The 21394-nt window shown below is 38.0% G+C and overlaps 1 protein-coding gene across 1 annotated transcript; it reads right to left on the bottom strand.

The window, feature by feature from the left end:
- Positions 1-748: 748 nt before the first annotated feature.
- On the bottom strand, positions 749-20538 carry shmt2 (serine hydroxymethyltransferase 2 (mitochondrial)). Its single transcript, XM_026349026.1, has 12 exons — positions 20404-20538; positions 13858-14049; positions 11382-11461; positions 10361-10561; positions 10028-10109; positions 8037-8159; positions 6347-6486; positions 6072-6234; positions 5522-5621; positions 4286-4441; positions 2395-2502; positions 749-2199 (listed from the first exon to the last, which is right to left on the bottom strand). Exons 1-12 carry the CDS (start codon positions 20434-20436, stop codon positions 2072-2074), a joined length of 1506 nt encoding a protein of 501 aa, XP_026204811.1. The 5' UTR covers positions 20437-20538; the 3' UTR covers positions 749-2071.
- Between the last annotated feature and the right edge of the window lie 856 nt (positions 20539-21394).

Raw genomic sequence — 21394 nt, 5'->3', positions numbered from 1 at the left:
TAAATTATATAGTCTATAGTTCTATCATTTCTACTAAATTATATAGTCTATAGTTCTATAATTTCTACTAAATTATATAGTCTATAGTTCTATAATTTCTACTAAATTATATAGTTTATAGCTCTATAATTTCTACTAAATTATATAGTCTACACATGGAAGGAGGATTTATGCAAGTGCTGGACCCTGCAAACAAAACATAGTTTGGGTATTTGTATTTTTCTCCACCCGTCACAGTGATTGGAAAACATTTCCAACATACAGACTTGTACAAAAGGTATAAAAAATTTGTTCTAAAGTGATATTTCTTATATGTACAACTTTAGTTACACTTACTGTTGTTTTAGTAGCATTAAATAAAAATACCTATACAGTATAGTAATCATACAGCTTTTAAGGAGTGGGCAAAGCTGTAGTGAGGATTCACAAAAAATCACAACGTAACACCACAAAATCCATGTTTGCATTATAAGATTTTATTAGGACTCAGCTAATAAAAAATATTCAGTAAAGAAAAGTTATTTCAAACATACATTGTACAGTTTATGCCAACATATGATGATCAACAGATTCATTAACACTGTAGTAACATAATTATTGGTTGTTGTTCTATTTTGGCAAAGTCCAGTCTATTGGCACTGAATGATTTGTGATGTGTAGAATTCAAATGACTTGGCTCATTTTAGAAGCTGTAACAAAAGTAAGAAAGTACCACACCATTTCTAACACCCTTTTCTCAATTGTGCCGTAACACTGTTACACAGACAGAAATCTTGCTTCCTCACTGACGCTGTGACAATGACAACAGTGCCGATCTGTGAAGCAGACAGACAACAAGATACTCTGAAATGTTTAGTCAGTTCAAGCTTCTTCACACTTCACATCATTGAATCCTGTGGTGAAATAAACTGCACTTAAATGATACAGACTGCACAACAAATCATCTTTCTTTCATCCTCTAGCACAACAAATTAGCTGGTATTAGAAACTTTAACTTATAATTAACATGATGGCAGTTACATAGTTAGCTCTTTTTAAATAACATATAAAAGTATTTACTCTTTGTAAACTTTGTTCATACTAAGAAATCATCTGAGCCAGTTTAGGATGAGGTTTAGATATTTCTGGTATTAATTCATATTCATATGTTTTTCACAGCATTATTTTTCATGTCTGTGATTGGATGGAAATGGTGGAAGTGGCCATAATCACAACAGCATCAAAACAAAATAACATCCTTGGTTGTATTTCCACACAAGAGGTGGACAATATAATGCAATCTTATACACATTCACATTAAATTCCACTTTTTGAAGCTTATTATATGCGATTATTGTTTCCACAGTGAGTGAAAATTTGTCTCTTAAACCATTTATGTGGCCACACTGTAGTGTTGCTTTATTAGACTGTTGAATTTTAAAAGTTGTTAATTTGGTCTACTTTCTACACTTTGATTTGGATATTCCCACTTCAGAGACAAGTTGCTACCAACTTACAGGGCCACCGTTTGTTAGAATAAACTGTTTGGCATAACACCCCTGTATTTCCTGGAGGTTCCTTGTTTACCTGGTTCTATAAACAAAAAAAAAAAAAGCTATCATGCACCCATCGTAATGTGAAACTAATAACCCATTAGTGACTTTAGTTAAGAGTCTTCAGTGTTTCTTATCATAAAAACTAATTATACACTAATCAAGTAACAGAGTCTGTGACACCAAGAGCTGTTGATCGCTGTTGATTAGACATTATTATTTTCCTCTCACACTCCTACAAAAAATGCTGTGAAGAAAACTCAGTAAGATCTTTACACATAATAGAAAATATGTTCTTCGGCTTTACAAAACCACTGGATTTTACCATTTCTTTACCTCATCTTGGAGGTTTTGTTTTTACAAGAATAGATTGATGAATGAGTGCAAAGAAGTCTAAAAAAATGTGGTTTCCCAGATCTGACAGCAAATAAGGTAACTCAATTGTCCTGATTCACAGGCATTAACCACATTTCACTACAGAGAGATTTTTTCCGCTCCTTCATTGACCCATTAGCATTCTGCCTCCTGGCTGTTAGAGCCTAATGATCATTAAAGCCTGGCATGGGAAAGGGTCTGGCAAAAGCTTCAACGCGGTGGCGCAGGTCTGCAATGCGAGCTACAGTTTCTGGGTCCTGAAGGAGGAAGTTCTTGAAGTCCTGAAGCTTTCCTGTAGAAGACAACAAAAAAGATTTCTTTGTTTAATTACAAGTACGTTTTTTTTACCTTTATGTTTAAGTATGCAACGATGTTTAGCATAGACTGTACTGTTTACATCTGTTCTTTCAATAAAAGGCCAAAAGTGAAGCACATGTTTTTATCAAGGCTACAACTTAATCAGTCTCTCTTCTCACATTAGGCCTACCTGTCTTGTTCTTGACATCCAAGGCAATCTTAAAGCCCTCATCCATGAACTCGACAACTTGCACAAAGTCAGCTTCTTTGAACTGCCTGGAGGTCAGTGCTGGAGCACCTGAAACAGACAAGACCACAGATCCTGCAGCTTCAAATAGAAAGTAATGACTAAAAGCTTCTTCCTTTTGTTTTTACAGTTCAACTATTGATTAATTAGTTACCATATAGTTCTTGGGAAAATAAGCAGAACCTAGGAGGGTCTTGAAATTTCAGTAATAAATCTACAAAGAGTCCAGACATGTGAAACCTACACATTCAGTGGTAAGGTAAAACTATGTGAACCATTTGGAATTTCATGGTTTTCTGCATTAATTTGTCATAAAATGTGATCTGATCTTCATCTAAGTCAAGGGTATTAAGAACTGTGCCTAATATAATAACACAAAACATTTGATCTTTTATGTCTTTATTGAGAACAACCAATAAAAACCTCATGGTGCTAGTGGAAAAAGTATATGCTTGCAGTAGCTGTGGATCAGACCTGCACATCGTTCAAGAGGAATTAGCCCATTCTTCCAGGCAGAACCGCTTTGCTGTGTCATATTCCTTGGAAGTCTCGTGTGTGGCTTTCTTAAAGTCGTTTTATAGAATCTCTATTGGATTGTGGTCTAGGCTCTGGCTTGGCCACTCAGGCGGATTTTGTTTGTCTGAAGCCATTTTGTTGTGTGTTCTTGGTCCTTGTCCTGTTGCATCACCCAACTTCTCTCAGAGTTTTAGTTGATGTACAGACTCACATTATGCTGATAAATTTTTTTTATACATTTGGGAATTCATCCCCCCCCCCATCACTGCAAGCTGGCAGGTCCAGATGCAGCACAGCAGGCCCAAATCATGATGTTTTCTCCACTATACTTTACAGTTGGGATGATGTTTTCATTATGATATGCTGTGCCCTTTTTACACCAAATGTAATGCACCAAATAGTTCAATATAATTTCATAAGTCCACAAAACAATTTGCCAATACTGCTGTGGAGTGTTAATGTCTTTGACTTTGTGATCCTTTCCAGCTTTGTTAGCTGTGAAAGCTTCTTTTGGCGAGGTATGGCTCATATAAGCATATTGTTCTTGGGCAGAGCAAACTCAAAAAGTTTGAGTGTTTTTTGTCAGTCAAATTACCTATAGTCCACATCTCCAAACTAATTTTCTTCTGATTATTCAGATACTTTTCCACTCGCACTGTGAGATTTTCACGGTTGTTCTCAATAAAGACATGAAAGATGAGAATTCTTTTTTTGTGTTATTATTTTAGGCACATCATATTTGTTAATACTCTTGACTTAGATAAAGATCAGATCACAAAATCAAAACTAAAAAAAACAAAAGGTTCTCATACTTTATCTTGCCACTGCATGTTGGAATCGACGGGTCACAAAGGTTTTGTTAAAATCAGAGGTTGAAAGAGTGCAAAGCATTGTACTGTATGTAAAATATCATGCCTTAAGACAATGCTAAAAATGTGGCAGTGTAGATGTGGAGCTCTTCAACTTCCTGGAAGCTGATTAAAAAGCCAAACATGCTTAATTAATCATGATGTGCTCACTGCTTGTGGCTTAATTAGTGGCAGACTAATTTCCATATGCAGAACTACATTTTGAAAAACTAAGTAAAACAGATCAAGTGTATGGTAAATGCTAAGTAAATCTAACAAATTACTTCACCTTATAGTAAAATATTATACAATCTACTAAATAGCTGACCAACATATTAAGATGGACGATCAAGAAAATGTTTGACACTGAAAACTTTTTTAAACATGGTTTCCTATCATGGTCTAAATAAGTAAGTTGGGGCCTTGTCGGAGTCCAGCTAAATGTGGTGTAATGTGAAGCTGTTCCTTACCTAGCCTGAGGCCACCAGGAGTCAGGGCGCTCTTGTCCCCGGGGCAGGTGTTCTTATTGGCAGTGATTGACACAAGCTCCAGCACCCTTTCAGCCCGAGCCCCATCAATGCCCTTAGGCCTCAGGTCCACCAGGACAAGATGGTTGTCCGTTCCACCTGAAATATTCAAAATTTCTAGTTGAAACTTTTGAAGCGACACAAAATCTAAGGCTTCTGAGACACAATCTTAATTTTTTAGCCTTTGATCACACTACCTCAACATTAGTTAAACACAGACGAAGCAATTTTAGTAGAGTTTAGGATATGAAACATGCAGTTAATGAAGTCAAAATAAGATTTTGTCCATATTTATCTGCATAAGCTTTACTTTAGTCTGAGAATACATTAATAAATATGCATTCAGTTGCCAGTTTGTGTGGACATAGCTAAAGTTCATGCAGTCTAATACATAATTTCAAAGGCTGCAGTTCACAGAGCTTTTGAGTTTTTTTGCCTACCCTAATTAAAAACCTCTGTGTATTGTGATGCAATTAAAAAACAACAAAAGAAAAAACAACTACATGATTCAAAATGAGCCCACAGCGGAATCTTTCTAAAATGGTCTAAACAAAAACTAACCATTATCACTTTAAAGTAGAGTTTATTATGGGATAGCAGTATGGATAGCATTAATTTCACCTAGTTGGACACAATTAACCAGCAAATGAAAGTAAATGACTAAGAGTAAATGCCTACATTTATAGTCTATCGTTAATATTATTATTTCAGAAAGTTTGTTTCTTTTTTTTACTTTAACAGTTAACAACATAGTTTCTCCAGTCCTTTCACAGAGGTATCTACAAAGGGATTAAAAACAGGGAGCGTGCACACAACGCTGTGTAAGCACAGGACAAGTCTATTTTTTTAGGGTATCAATTGAAGGCTATATATCAAAAAACAGCTGAGGCCAGCAAATTAAATGCAGCACAAGATTCAAGAATTTGCTCACAACCAGAAAATGACTACTTTCATCTGGTTTTATTTTCCTGAATGACAAGACACTTACATTAACATTAGCCCATTTGCACATCATGAATTTGAATGTATGTCTGTTTTTTTCACTGTAAAATTTGCTTTTTTGAGAAAGGACATTTCTCTTTGTTGATGTGTGTTTTCAATATTTTTCCCAGTTGTTTGCTGAGGCAGTGTCTCCCTGGAAATTAGAGAAAAGGAATGTTTAAAAATAAGCTAAATTACCTGAAACCAGGGTGTAGCCTTTGCTGAGAAGAGCAGCAGCCATAGCCTTGGCATTCTTTATTACATTGGCAATATACTCCTTGAACATGGGAGACTGTGTCTGAACACAAACACACACAGACACACACACAGATTGGAGAAAAACAAATTCATGTCTATTATACAAATTAGATTTGTCTATATTTGTATCGTGGTAGAAAACATTTTCCTTTGATACATGGAGAGTTAAAAGTACAGTTTTAACAAAAGAAAATAATTTAAGAACTTTTATGGTGTGAGACATCGCCTTTCCACCTTTAATTGATTCAGCTGTTAAACCCTGCGTCAGAATGTGGAGAATTCACACATGAGAAAGAGAAGCAGCAGTTGCCCCCGGTAGTTTAGGGAACAAGTTCCTGCCTCTCAGTGGTGAGATTTTGTTTCACTGTAAAATTTGATTCACCAGTTATCAACTTCTTATTGGGGAATAATAGACGAGGGTAATGAAGTGTTACGCCAATATAAATTAAGTTAAGTTACTTTGGAAATGGCACTTGTGTGTTGTACTGACCTGTCTGAGTGCCACAGCCACAGCAGCAATGGCATGGTTATGAGGTCCACCCTGCAGCGAGGGGAAGACAGAGAAGTTGATCTTGTCCTCAAGGTCGTACATTACTTCCTTCCCCTTCTTGTCCACTGAGCGAATACCCTTACGATAGAAGATAAGGCCAGCCCTGGACAGAACAGAATAATTTACCATTTTACTTCTCCCTAAAACCCAAACCAGGTTTCATCCTTTGTAATTTAATTTGTCTGCTCCGATGGCACATTAGCTGTTCTTCTCACCTGGCTCCTCTGAGGGATTTGTGTGTGGTAGTGGTGACAAGGTCAGCATGTTCAAAAGGAGAGGGGATGGCTTTGGCTGCCACCAGGCCACTGATATGAGCCATGTCAGCAAGCATGTAGGCCTTAATGTCAGTGCACAGCTGAGAGAGAAAAAGGGTGAGGAAGAGGTAAGAAAGACAACATTTGTAAAAAACATTTGCTAAAATGTATAAAATATGTCAGAAACGTTCAGGACAGGCATTTGTCAGTGTTTCATTTTGAACATAATGTCCTGAAGTACAGATTAAAAATGTGTCGCTGTCTAAATGCTGATGAAGAGCATTGAAATAGCATATGCATTATTCTTGAACTCTTTACATAGTTCAATTAGAAATGACAAAAAAACTAAACTATGTTCTTCAACTTGTCTAAGTTTGTATTTGTGGTGCTTTTTATTTTACTGTAAATGAAAATGTGAGATACTATTCTCTTGGTACTATTATATTTGATGACTAACCATACATCTGTTTGCACTACCTATCTTCTCAAAGGGCAGGCACTTCAAATAGGAGATGGTATAATTACACTGTTTGGCAGTCATCAGAGGCCCAAAATATTACAGCATAATTCAATAAATCTTTGCCGTCTCTTGCCAGCATTTATTGAAAAAGGCACAAACAATAAATAGCTCGCTAACATGCAAATGACTCACTGGCGATTGATCAGAGCAGTAAACAATCTTTTTAGTGCTCCAATTATTATGCATTATCGTGACAATCTCCCTTTCTCTGATATCTAAACTGGCTCAGCACATGTTTATTAGATTAAAAGTTAGGGGAAGTGGCAGGTTTACTGGAGGGGGTAAAGAAACACGAGGGTGATGTGCAGTAGCTGATGAAGGCCGATAGTGAAACAGATTTCAAATGTAAAAAAGAGAAGCCTGCATTAATTTAGGTAAAACAACACAGAATATCTGGAGAGGAGCCCGGCTGATTCTGCTGTAAAACAGTCAACAGTTGCAAAGGGATATGCCAGGGGGAAAATATGGCCCCACTTCAGGCCTAGTGGCAAAGTAGTTATGGTGCTTAATATAAACACAGCCCTGTAATGGTGGGACACTCCATCTGATGGCACTAGCTAAAGTGGAGGTTTGCAACAAAGGGAAGTAGTCACAGAGCGAATTAAGTGAATCAGCGGGTGGCTATAACAAAACAGATAAAGGGGGCTCTTGTGCACCGTCAAAGAGAACAGTGAAGTGTGTGGTTAAAAGTTTGTACTGGTCGGTGTACATGTGAGTCAGTGCAAGTGCTCATGGGTAGTTTGGTTGTGTATGCAAGAGAAAAGACAACCTCTAGTATGTGTTGTCTTGTGTGAGTGTAAAAGACCAGAAAATTAGTTTGCTGTGCTTTTGGAAATGTTCTGTATTTAGTCCAAACAGAAGTCTCTATGTAGGGACAGCAATGAGTAAGGATATATGCAGGTGTGTGTGTGTGTGTGTGTGTGTGTGTGTGTGTGTGTGTGTCAGATCAATGGAAAAGGTTGACTGAGCTTTTAATTAGAGGAAAAGCTAGTCTGAACTTCCTAATGCAGGATGAGAAGTAGAGAAAACAGGCAACAGGAGATGAAAAGGTAGAAGGGAACATACACAAACAGAGAAAAAGCTGAGGTGAAAGCTGGGTGGGTTTCAATAAAGAGAGAGTTCTCCATGCACCTTCTTGATGCGGGCATAGTCAATGAGCCGGGCATAGGCGCTGGTGCCAGCAATGATGAGCTTGGGCCGGAAAAGCTTGGCCGTGGTCTCCATCTGGTCATAGTCTATGAGTCCTGTTGCAGTCTACGGAGGGAGAGACAGATCGAGGAGAGAGAGAAGAGGCAGAGTGAGAGGAAAGAATAAAGAGGAAGTGGAGGAGGAATATGAGAATATTAGAGGGAGAGTAAGGGTCAGGAGAAAAAGGCAACATGAGAGGATTAAAAAAAATGTCAGATATCTTGTGGATCAAGAGCAAACATCAGCAAGGAAGAGAGATATTTTCCATTTGAAGCTCATTTAAAGCAGCTGCATTTGAAGTACTTTGGCTACCTTAAAAGGGGAAGGAATTTATCTAAGGGAGACATTTCAACATAGCATATCATGGAAGAAGATAGAGCAATTGCAGTAATGCACCCCTACTTATCCTAATTCAACCTTTCAGGAATCTACTCAACTGGTGTGATGAGGCTGAACAGATCAGAGGTTGGTTTGGAGACTTTTCTTGCTCTTTTCAATGAATTGAGCAATTTAAGAGACATGTTGGACAATCCATTGTTCAGTGGGTGTACATCAGAGTCACATGAAATGGAATAAGGCTGGACCAGTCAAATGACAAGTGTATCTTGTGCCTGAATCTCCCGTTTTACCACTCTCCCCTTCCTCCAAGCATCAGAATCAAGGGCCAATGTAGAAGAGAGAAAGAGAGCAGGATGAAGCAGGAAAATGAAGTGAGAGATAAAAAGAATGGAGAATAAGGGAGACGTAGACAAGAAAAAAAAAAGGAGAGAAAAGGAGGAGAGAAAGCTTTATTTAGACGGCCTGATAATCTCCCATCTCCAGAGCACATCTATGGATGCCCCTTCACTCCATCAAGCTGCTCATTGTGAAGACAGAGCCAGTGCTGCTGGCCAGCCTGTCGATTTTCCATTATCTCTCTCACAGAGGGGTCCTGCCTGCCCATACATCAGCAGGTCTGGACATGCAGACTCTCATGGTCATCCATCAGCTGCTACAACACTACCCCACAACTATGACCCCAGGAAGAAAATACTATGATGCACTGATCATATCTACATGTCAACTTGAAATTTACTCAACAGGTCTGAGTGGCTCTGGTGGTACGGATCTTCATGCAGGTGGAGACCAGCACTTTCACGTTATATCAAACTGTAGGTATAACTGTAGGCTTACTTTGTGAAAAGAGTGGCCATACATCACAGAAAACACTTGAGTTTAAGCGCCCTCTGTCAGCAGAGCATCTGCCAGCAAGCATTTGAGAGTCTGATGTTTCCTTGAGTTTGACAGTGAATCCCAATCCACATTGCTCTGTGTCCTCCTTCTTTCATAAGTGTGTCTTACAATTTCTATTATGCTTTTTTCTTCTTTTCAATGTATTCAAATCAATACCATGTTTTTAAATTGTTTTAGAGAAAAGAACTGAAATATTTGCCCTTTTATTTAGATACTGAACTTACTGAACAATTGTCAGTTCTTGTTTGTGTTATTTTAAACAGTGACTGCAACAGAAAATACAAAAGTCTTTGCTTATTTGGTCTTTTGATTTGATACTTTCTGATTATGTTGACTGAAATAGTAATGCTTACATTGTGCATAATATTGCACCAGTCAGTGGAAGGCAAAATAATTCAACAGCACTACAAAATACAGTATGACAATACAGTCGAATCAACACCTCTCTAAAACAGTTTTGCAGCAAAGTGAAGATTATCACTTCCATTAAGGGAACATTTATTGCAGAGCTGTTGAATCAAGCTGCATTCATTTTAGCTTGGTGTAATAACCTGCCAACTGACTGTATTTTAAGTAATTATAAACTATGTAAAAATATTTAACCTTCATCTGTTTCACATCTTTAATAACACTGTAACACACTTTCATGCCAATGAGACCCTCTGTAACTTAATATTTAATGTCAGTGGGAGTCTACTTACATTTAGCTTGTAGGGCATAGACTCAAAAAATATTGAGGTTGCTGAGATCCTCTTCACATCGGACATGTAACCATGGGTCAGACTGGTGATGGAATAAAAAAAAAGAGGCAAGCAAAAATACATTACTTAGCAAACAACTTGATTTATTAGTGAAAGAAAAAAAAAAACATGTAATATTCAATGTTCAAGAAAATATGAGAATATGAAAACTTCAGATGCTTTGTGTGAGGGAAAGAGAAAAGTGTAAAAGATGATTGTAGAGAAGTGAGAAGGTTGAAGGGTAAAAAGAGTGTGGAAATAAAGAATGAGAAGCAAGTAGCACTGATTACTGACTGTCCACCATCGGGCAGGTCCAGGCCCATGATGCGGTCATGGGGGTTGAGCACAGCTGTGTAGACCGCAAAGTTAGCAGGTGACCCAGAGTATGGCTGCACGTTGACACCCCACAGAGCTGGGTCCAGGTCAAAGGCCTCCAAGGCTCGTTTCTGACACAGCAGCTCAATTTGGTCAACCACCTCTGCTCCGCCATAGTACCTGAGTGAGTGAGTGAGTGAGTGAGATAGTTTCAGGGCTAAATAAATAAATAAAATGAAAAAGTGATCTTCTATGATTAAAACAACAACAACAACAATAACGGCAGGCCATTTACTAAAAGGTGCTTAACTCCTGCAAATAATCTCCTAGATTAAGCAGATAGATAGATAGATATTTATTATATATTAAGTCAGTCTCAGCAAAGCCCGATTTGTCACACAAATGTTGACCTGACAGATCTGGGACATCTCAGGTGAAAATGTGCATCAAACCTTTTCAGTGGAATTACAGACAAAGGAGCAACAGATGGCTACTGTACAACACACTCATTCAATGAAATCATTCTTTTGTTTCATTACATTAAACTGTAAAGTAGCAGATAAGTAGGATGTGGGGGAGGGGAATAAAAATTAAAAACACATTCAGTGGGAGGAAGATTTATGCTAGGCTTGTATTCCAGGAATCAAAGGCATCAAATGAGAAACATTTCAAAACATGTCAGCTCTCTGTTTGCTGGTGATAAATGCAAATTATCCAAGGGAAATAATAGAAAACAGGAAAACAGAAAAAACCCATACCACTATCATTATGTTTCTATGTTTTTACAATGTATTCCCTCAGGAATCTTCCTTGGCAAAGCAAGGGCTGTGGATTATTTGCTATGTTGTTGGCATGTGTTATTTACAGGGTAAGCTATAGAACACTGTGTAAAACAATGTGTGTATATGTGTGCGTGTTTATTTGTTCATGTATATAACAAATACCCTGAGAATATCCACACAGTTAATAAGCTAGGGTGTGGCTGAATAAATATACTCACCTTCTCCCTGGGTAGCCTTCAGAATATTTGTTGTTCAGACAGGAACCCAGAGCTTCCAAAGCTGCTTGACTGCAGAAATTCTGTAGTGAAAACGCACACAAGCAAACACACACTCAGATCAATGGTGCGAGTGGACAGAAGGGACAAGGACGGCAAATTAAAGCCTGTTAAGTGATAGTGAGAAATCCCCCTCCGGCTAGAGGCAATCATTACAGTATTGAACCTCTGGTCTTCCATAGACTAACACTCTGCACTTCACAATGCTTATCGCCTCACTGCTGGAGGATACGAGATAATGTAATAAACTTTTCTGCACATGCTGGGATATAGTGGTGTGGTCTTTTTAATCATTTTGCAATGCAGTTCCCAAGAGGAATACATTTTAGTGAATATGGTGCTTTTGCTGTATCGCTGCAAAAAGGTACAATAATACCACTAAACTTTTCCTTTATACCTTGTCTATGTGCTGGAAGAAATAGACATTTTAGTTTCAAATACAAATACCAATTTCTGATATGCTGTACTGTAGGACTGACACATTTTCAGCAGCCCAATTTTATTAGACCTATTCATTGGATTGACATTACTGGAGTTGTACTGTTCTCCCTAATACTATGCATTGTTAGAGCTGGATCAGTAATGATTCAACCACTGATTCCACCTGTACTGTGCGTCTATTGCATTTTCTTGAACGTGATATCTCACAAACGTCTTTAGGGAAGTATTTCTAAGTAGGCAAATGCATCCACTTGGACCCAAGGATCAACTGATCAGATTTTAATGGTCAAATGTCATTATTTTTAACACAATACCTCAGGACTCATGTAAACTCTAACTTTACTGGTTGGTGGGGGCATGTAACCACGGTGTGCTAATTCCAGTTTGTATTAATATTTTGATATATTCTAATTATTCTGATTCTGATATTGAATATATATGGATTATTTTTTTTTTTAAATATAAAACTTTTTAATCTCAAATGTACCTGGTTTTTAAAATGACAGAGAGAAAACAGCATCAATGTCTTATAAACCTAGTTTCTATAGACCATTTCCACTTTCTGTTTTCCAAATTCAGCTTAAGCAGCATTTCATATTATAAATACATAACTGACCATATGAGACCATCAAAGAATATGTGTCTGGGACATCCCTACTTGCTGTTATGAGTCCATTTAAGGCATTTTGGAATATGGTCTCCTGGTACAACACTGTATCATCACATGGCCAGGCCTTGTACAACAGGCCTTTTACACAGCAATAAGGTCTGACATAAAACACACAAACACATATAGTGCCCACTCTCTCCTATGTTGTGGTGGTAGTATACTGTATGTGTTAAGTGTGTGGTTATGTTAATGCTTCACCTGGGAGCCAACAGGAGATCAAGGGAGATAACAGATCTAGTAACAGCTTTCTGCCAAGTCCGTCTGTCATGCTGACAGTTGTGCATATATTAGAAAAAGAAATGCATCTGCTACCCAGTGTCTTTAAGTGTGTGTGTGTGTGTGTGTGTGTGTGTGTGTGTGTGTGTGTGTGTGTGTGGACAAGTGGAAAAATGCATGGCTTTTTAGTCAAGGAATGCCTTTCTGAGCTGTAATGTGATGTGCTTCGTAGAGTGAGGTGGGGAGGAGTCAAAATGAAGATATCAGCTTTATCTCACACTAGAGCGGTCAGGCTTTGTGTTGAGAGGAGGCTGATATACACCACTGAACAACTGCTGTGGCGAAGAAGAAACAAGAGAGAGAAAGAACAAAGCAAGATAAAACCTTGTCTGCTCTTCTGAATAGTAAATGTTTCCTATCCACATAATCCACCCTTATATTTCTGTAACAACTGAGCTCTTCTTGCTTAAAGAGTGTACGCTATTGAAGAAGCCATGTTTGAATGGCTTACAGCATACTCTGCACAGTTCTCATGCGGGTGAATAATGAATAAACATTGAGGTTGATATAAAACTGCACTTTTTTTTTTTTAATACAAGACTTGTAAGAATTCATAATATCTGTTTTATGATTTGAATGTTTGAGTCAGAAGGTCACAGTTTTACTGTGCTAGCAGGTCACTGAAAACTTTAAAAGCAAATGTACTGTACTGAAATATTAACACATGCAACAGTAAGATGACTAAGAAATAAATTTAAGCAATGACTGAATTTACATTTGCACCATGAATTTTAACTCCAACCCACCATGATCATTTGTTGTACTTGATGTGTATTGTTTTTCTCTGTGTTTCCTGCTAAACAACCGATAAAGGCTTTTCCGTTAATGGAAAAAATGCACCAAGAATGGATATCCAGGAGGCTAGCAATCCTAATGTTCTCTCACTCACACACACACACACACACACACACACACACACACACACACACACACACACACACACACACACACACACACACACACACCTACCACCACCCCAAACCTTTAAACAGTCCTGTACAATAAGTTACAAACTGTACAAACTAGATTTACCTCAGATGCAATGAGCTCTAACCCACGGCACTGTCTGTCCTTCTCCTTCCGCAGAAGATCCCACATCTCTGGGTCGTCCTGAGCCAGGCTCTCCTGGCCCGTCCATGGGCGATTTTCATCCACTGTACGAGTGGCAGCGTGAGACTGCTGCCCACGTATGCTGAGGCAAACTGGGGCACGATGGCACAGTGGCTGTGGGCAGAAAAATTGAAGGATTGAAGGTTCAATGAGGTGGGGGATGGATTGTCAGAATAAGTATGTGGGACTGTTTGGGGACTGGGAGAAAACAGTAAAAAATATTTGAAATAATATAATAGAATAAGATAAAAGTATGGAGACATTTCAGATTTCTTCCTCTCTGGTAGCCTGGTATAATTAGAAGTTGGCGTGTTTGCATGATATCAATAATCAGCATGGTTGTTCAATTATGCCTGTATCAGCACTTCTCCAAACTGAGGGACTGACTTTTACAGCCTCAGTATACCGAAAGAGGCATACAGAGAACAGATTCAGCACTTCCTGCTTATCTAATCTGGGCTGGGGCTGGCGAATCCTGCTGTTGCTACTACTGCAATGCCTGATCATGCGAGTGTGCAGAGTTCATACAGTTTCCACTGGCTTTGTCTCTTTTGTTGCCCAAGTAAAACATGAATCATATACAGAACACCATTCTAGTTCTTTGATGCAGGATGCCTGTGATAGATTATTTAAACACAAGATTTCTAGCTTAGTACTTCATACAGTTGATGATTTGCGTAGATAATAATAAACTTTTGAATGCACCAAAAGATTTTCATGTATTAAAGCTGTATGTATGACCTTCAGTGCACAAGTCTCCTGTATAAACCCCAATCAGCATGGAGAGTGATGTGTGGGAGAACAAAAAAATAATCCTTGACAGGTTGATTGCAGTCAGAATAAACTGGTTCTCTCCCATCATTTAATCAGCAATATGATTATGATTCTGTGCTGAGATAAATCCCACCACTGCCAACCTATAGTTATCATCTGTACAGGTGTGCTGGGGTGTGAGGGACAACCTCCCTTTAATAGCACCATTAAAAAGCAATTAACATAATGCTCAGGGCACCCATAAGTAAAAAAAAAAAACATTTTTGGGTACATAATCTTTTGGAGTGGCTGAACCATAAATGTAACAAGAAAACAAACAGCAGTTATAACACAAAAAACTAAGAAATGTTAATGTTGGGCAGAAATAATAAACGCTACACTAAATTTGAAATCCTCTTTGCCATTCAAAATGACTAACCCCAGTCTTAAAATGTCATATGCCTTGTAAAAAAAACTGTTAGGATAAACCTTTTATCCTCAGAAGCAGCTTGAAGATAGTTTATCTACTTCATCACTGTTTGCCCATCCTCTCCGCTCCGCCTCTTAGTCTGCAGAGGGGCCAGTGGTGACACACCACAGGAGGCAACTGGCACATTAATGGCAGATTTCTAGCAGTCACTACTCTGGCTTTCTGTCACTGGTGGCAGTGGTGATGTTGGGAAAGGGGAGAAGGCCTCTCCTCAGGCTTCTGGAAGAGATGAGGGCCTGGGGAGACAGGTTGGGCTGCCTCTTAGGGCACATTTCTCACTGAGAAATCACATGGGTCATTAAATCTTGACGGGAACTGTCCTTTGCTGTCTGCATTTCTGGTGGGACACACCAGGGAAAACAGCAGCTGAACAGTCCAACACAAGCCAGCACTTCCATGGTTATAGCGCAACTGACGACTGCAAAACAGACAAGCCTTCCTTTACCTCCTCATCGCCTTCACCTTTATCCTTGCTTTCCCTTTCCCTATCTTCCTGTTTCCGTCATGTAACCCTAGGCTGTTAAGCACGCTCAGCTAAGTATCACTCGTGTGACATTTTTATTAGTTCATCTTGTCACTGATATCTTTTCCATGGCACTGGGACAGCTCTGTGCTTAAACAAACAACACACAGGTCAGTCCCTGTGGTCTAACGCTCTGCTTTCCTGCCTAATTTCCCAGCCCTGATCATTATGAGAGAATAATTAATAAAGATAAACTGATCCAAGAAAAATAAGAGCCAAGATACAAGCACCAAATATGTCACAGTGTGACTATTTTTAGGCGACAGATTACGTTGTCGTTTGAAGGTGAACTTGATGAAAACTATGCTGTGAGAAGAGGCAGGATAGGCCACATCAACCTGGGCGTCGAGCACAAAATAATGGCAGAGTCACAGATGCACTGCATCTGTGTGACAATGATAAGGTAATTGTTGGCAGTTTGCCTTTCCCATCAAACATCTGTACTCAAAGAACAATGGCAGAGAAGAAGAAAAGGGAAGAAAGAAAATCATTTCATTAATCCTAGTTTTGTATTATTTTCTCCTATTTCCTGAAGCAGCTCCCAAGGCGAGTCAATTTTACAGATGACTGCTGTCCATCAGTGGCTATACTAAACAACAATCAGCCTGGTAACAGAAGAAAAACAGAAAGAACTAGAGAGAAAAAACTGAGGAAAAAAAAAAAGATATGTAAGGTGAGAGAGAAGAAGTGTCAACAGGGCAACAGCATCCGTCAGTCTTACACTCAGTTGCCTCTTTCCCTGTCACTGACTAATAGCAGGGCTGTCCGTAACAAATTGCCCCCGTGATTCAGTCTGGATGACACTCGACTGAGAAATCTAGACGGGGTGAAGAGGCGTAGAGGGATGGAGGCAGAGTCCATGGAGACTGCACTCTCCTTGGGTCAAAGGATTGTCGGGTGATGTCGACAACAAAGCCAATCTTCCAATCTTCAGGAGGCAGTGGAACAATACTTTTATGCTATAATCTTTCCACTACACTTTTTATACTATATAAGAGAGGACAGTGAAGCAGCTAAGTAAGTCCAATTGTCTGTTAAATCTAAAGTGAAAATATTGTACTTCTCTCAGCTTTCCTGCATATTAAAATCTTGATAGGCCCCCTTAAAAATTGAGCCACCTAAATGCAGTTAAAACATGTTTTAAGTTAAGTGATTATGATTATTACACAAATTGTTTTCTTGATTCATCATTTTTCATGTACAAACTAGTGAAAAAGACACATTGAAATTGTTAAATATTGAGTTTACAATTGCAGGAACAAGAGCACCACAGCTTTACATTTGTAGAGTTAGAACTAGCGTGTGGTATTTTTCTTCTAATATGATCTGTTCAATACAGTTATCCTTGAATATCTGACCTATACATATGTACATTTCATTTGGATACACAGGATGCATGTGAAGTTTTTGTGTTTAGAGTTCATAAAGATGTAAGGAAACAAAAGCAAAAATACTTAGAACATGCAAAAGGTACCTGCAAAGAGTGAGGTATCCCAAGACACTGACAGATGTTTGTTTGATCTGTGTGTGTGTGTCTAGGCTGGTCTTGACATGAGGAGCACCTGAACATTTGAAGATAGTCAAATGTTTAGGTGCCATCTTTAATGTTATCAAAGTAGCTCTAAGCAACGTATTAATATCACTGTTAAGGAAAGAAAAATTAAAGTGAAACAGAGCTGAAAAAAAAAAAAAAAAAGTGTTTCTATTCTGCTCCCGAAGAGTGACTCTGCTGGGAGGGTGCTGGATCCGTTTGTCAAAGCTGGCGTTTTTAAAAGCATCAAATTTTAATTTTTGTGGTGTGGGTTTTTGGTGTGGGAGATGATAAAACCAGACAGGCCGTGAACAGGTTGTCATCCTAACGTTTGGTTCAGCTAGCTTAAAAAAACAAAACAAAAACAAACTTAAAAACATGATAAAATCTCAAATAATTCACACAAAGAGGTCAAGTTGTCTTTGTTATTGTATCACTTCAAATCCTTTGCTCAGAACTACTAATAAAAGTATGTAGGAGTTATGCGGCAAACTCCGAAGGGCAGCAGGTCTGTTTGCAAAACAATAAGCAAGACCTGCCATACAATCTCTAATCTTTTAGTATATAGCACAGGGAAAAAGGAGCATTTATTTTTAGATTCTAATTTAATATGCTGGTTATGCTGAATTGTGGCTTTACTACATAACCATAGTAGGTACATTGTCAATTAGATTAATAAAAACAGGAAGATAATTTTTTTATTTTTTAGACTGTAAATTATTTTCAGACTCATAATTAAATCACTGGCATGTTGACTTTCCTACTTGTCTAGTTGTGCCAGGTCTGGGCTTTGAAACCTTCCAGTGAATTATTATTATCTGTAGCAGAAGTCTACCAAACAGCTTATGGCATGTTGTTACTATTGTGCATGTAGAAACTCAAAAGAAAAGGAGAAATCTGGTAGTAAAACTATAACCTATTTAAAGACAGCAGGCCCTAACACTTATGATTATTAGTTTTCTACATGACACCAATGGTTTGAAGATTATTTCTCATGAAAATATACCAGTATAGTATTAAGACTAAAAGAGCAAAAATAGCCTTTAGAAAAATACATAACATTTTCTCAATAAAGGAGAAAATCTTACTAGTGGCCTCTTGTACTTTGAGAAATTATTTCATAATAGGATTAGAGGTTATTTTAAATTCCTAAATTGACTAAGTTACCTGCAGCAACTGTCCACTCTTTTTTCAAAAGACACTAATATTCGAAAGAACAGAAATAAGGTTGTAACATCAAAGTTACAAATATTGTGTTTTCTACATGATTAGATGTCTTTACAGACCAATCCTAATACTAAACCTGAGGCCAACGGCAACAACAAATAACTGCACAGGGACTTAAATCTTTCACACACAACTGTGTGGATGCCAAATGCCTTAACCAAAGAGATGACCATCTTGTGAGTCAATCAGAAATGTAATGAAGATACACACCCTACCAATTTTCAACAACAAGAAAAGCTTGCAAGCATGTGGACCACTTAAACTTAAAAGGAATATTTCAACACACTGACAGTGATTTATAAAACTAGGTCTGAATACATGCCACAGGATTTTGGCACCAGCTTGACATAGCCCAGTTGTTTGAGAAACTACATGAAATACATACTCTCTAAAATAGGTCACTTCATGAAGTTAATACTCAAGCTATTAACAGCCCTCCACCAACATTTTGCTTCCCTACCACCTCCATCACCCTGAGGGCTCAACCAATGGAATAGCTTCTTAAGTTAAAAGTGTACAATTAATACTTTTTTTTTTAACTTTAAACTAAGACCAACTATTCAGTGACTCAAAATTAATCTATTAGGAGTGGGAGGAAACTTTTACAACAGGACAAACACTGACACACAGTCAAATATGGAACAAATTTGATTGTTGTTGACTGATTATTTTCAGTCTGTGGAGAGACTGTGGGATGGTCAGAGATTTTACTCATATATGTTGGGACGGGCCAAAAATTTGGGATTTTTGAATAAGGGTGGAAAAAAAGGAGAAAAAAAATCTAACGTATTCTGCATATCACGTTTTGTGGTTTGTGTATTGAGTATAATACCTGATGAAAAAATGAAGTGAGAGTTTTGCTCTAAATAGTAAAAAAAATGATAAGCAGATAATGATAAATATGACAATAAATCCCTGAAGGTTGCAATAATCAAAAATAATGGAATTTAAAAGCTTTTCTCCAAAAGCTGGAGAAAAAAAAACTGGTAATGCAACTAGCAGTTCCTGCTGGTTAATTACAGAGGACATGTTTTCTGGAAGCATCTATTCATGCAGTGGTAGCATTTAGTCATTTTGCAGTTAGCAGTAGCAGTTTCTTGTCCTGCTGAAATGGTGTGTGAGATACTGAAATTAATTCCCCCACCCCTTTTAAACAACAAGTATTGTGGTAGTAGAAATATGATGCTATAAAATGAGTTTTAATTAAGTGTACCTACAGTAATAAACTATGTGTAGGGTCAGAGTATCTTTGAGCTTACTCGTCATATATAACTATCATAATGACTCTTATCTGTTGCACAATTGTCTTATAACATATTAGCCTCCAGTAGGAGGTTAATATTTGCTTTGTGCTCTTGCAGCTTCCAGTTTACAGCAGCACTAATTTCCAGATAATATGTCAAAATCTGTTCTCTTACATTTGAGTTATAGACTTATTAAGACTGAGCCTTTTTAAATTTTTACCAAATCTATATAAGCGCTGCGACCTTTTTGCATCACATTACAACAAATCTAATCATCCAAGTCTGGTAGCTAATGTTTTTGTGATACAGGGACCCAGGATCATTCGTGTTTTCCCTCATGATGAAACTCAGCCGTCGCTGTTGCATCATTACTTGGACACATCTGCACCTCAGTAACGTTAACATGCACTGACAGCTAGCCTGCTAGCTAGCTAACTGGCAACACTTTAGTTACATGCGCAATGAGAGCATGAGATAAAAGATAGTTAGAGGTGAACTGCTGCAAATATTCTTCCATTTTGGTGAATTACACACGTTGCTCAACACAGGTGTGCAACTTAACTCTCTACAACTCTCACTAGTACTAACGACCATGACGCTAAGCTAGCTAGCCCTTGAACCGTAGCTAGTTAAATCACCACTATTGGATGTATCCTTAAAAGAATTATGACACAAAAAAATTTACTTACGATACACTTACCCTTGTCAGTTGTCTGACAGCGAAAGACAGCATGTTTCCAGTTGTCAGGGCAGAGAAAGAACACAACGCTACACGACCAGGAGCCACACGGCTGACAGACTCTGAAGTTGTTGGCAACGGCTGGTTACACTTCCTGTCGAAAGGGCTGATGGGAATCGTAGTAGGGATCAAGAGTGCCTAACAGGTCACGTGATTTACTCAGCTTCAGTTCATGGTGATTGAGATGCGTCGAGAAAAACTAGGATGTATTAGCAAAAATTACTTTTGAGGACTTCTGCAGCCTTGTAAACTACTTATGCGTTGTAAAATAAATGCCTGACCAACCAGAATCAGATCAGTATGAAAAATGTTTCTGTTAAACAATTTCCAAAAAACATTCAGGCTCTTTTTAATTGTTGTTGAGGAATGCTATCTAAATAATCCTCTGTTGACTACTGGAAACAGCAGTACAAAGAGTCTATGGGAATTTGAGAAATACCTCCAGAGTTTGGGTGATATTGTCAAACAGCTTTACAGATTTAGAAAACATAATCATGTATTGATCTTTTTAGTTTACCGTCTCTCTGACTCCAATGCAAGGTCATTATTTCTGAAAATCACTCGAGGAGCATTGTAAAGGTAAGAAATGTTTAATCTGCTGTGTTTTGCGACATACTCAGGAGTTCAGTGTATGTGGAATGGACGTGTGCAATAAACTCTCGATAATAAACATGATTTCATTCGTCTTTTCATTTCACTGATCTGCAGAAAGCAGATGTCACTGACTTTCATTTTGTGGCCTATACATCTACAATCACACAACACTTGCTTCTACATTTTGCAAGTTTAAAGTGGGTGTTTATCTTTTTTTTATCTGTGACAGTTGCAGACCACACCTCTCAAAACACATCTCATACAAAGGCAACACATATTTTATCTTGCTTGCTGTTAAAATATACAAGGTTTTAATAATTTCACCAAATGTGCAGTAATTAAACTAAACATATTTCTT

The sequence above is a fragment of the Anabas testudineus genome, chromosome 5, assembly GCF_900324465.2.
Source record: "Anabas testudineus chromosome 5, fAnaTes1.2, whole genome shotgun sequence".
NCBI lineage: Eukaryota > Metazoa > Chordata > Actinopteri > Anabantiformes > Anabantidae > Anabas > Anabas testudineus.
The sequence above is the reverse complement of the archived record's forward strand: the minus strand, read 5'-3'. Positions and strand labels throughout refer to the sequence as shown.

Coding starts and splice junctions, on each gene's coding strand:
- shmt2 (XM_026349026.1), bottom strand. CDS start 20,436: ATGCTGTCTTTCGCTGTCAGACAACTGACAAGG. Junction 4,442..5,521: donor AGGCTACACCCTGGTTTCAG/GTAATTTAGCTT, acceptor TGAATATTTCAG/GTGGAACGGACAACCATCTT. Junction 2,200..2,394: donor GGATGTCAAGAACAAGACAG/GTAGGCCTAATG, acceptor TGTCTTCTACAG/GAAAGCTTCAGGACTTCAAG.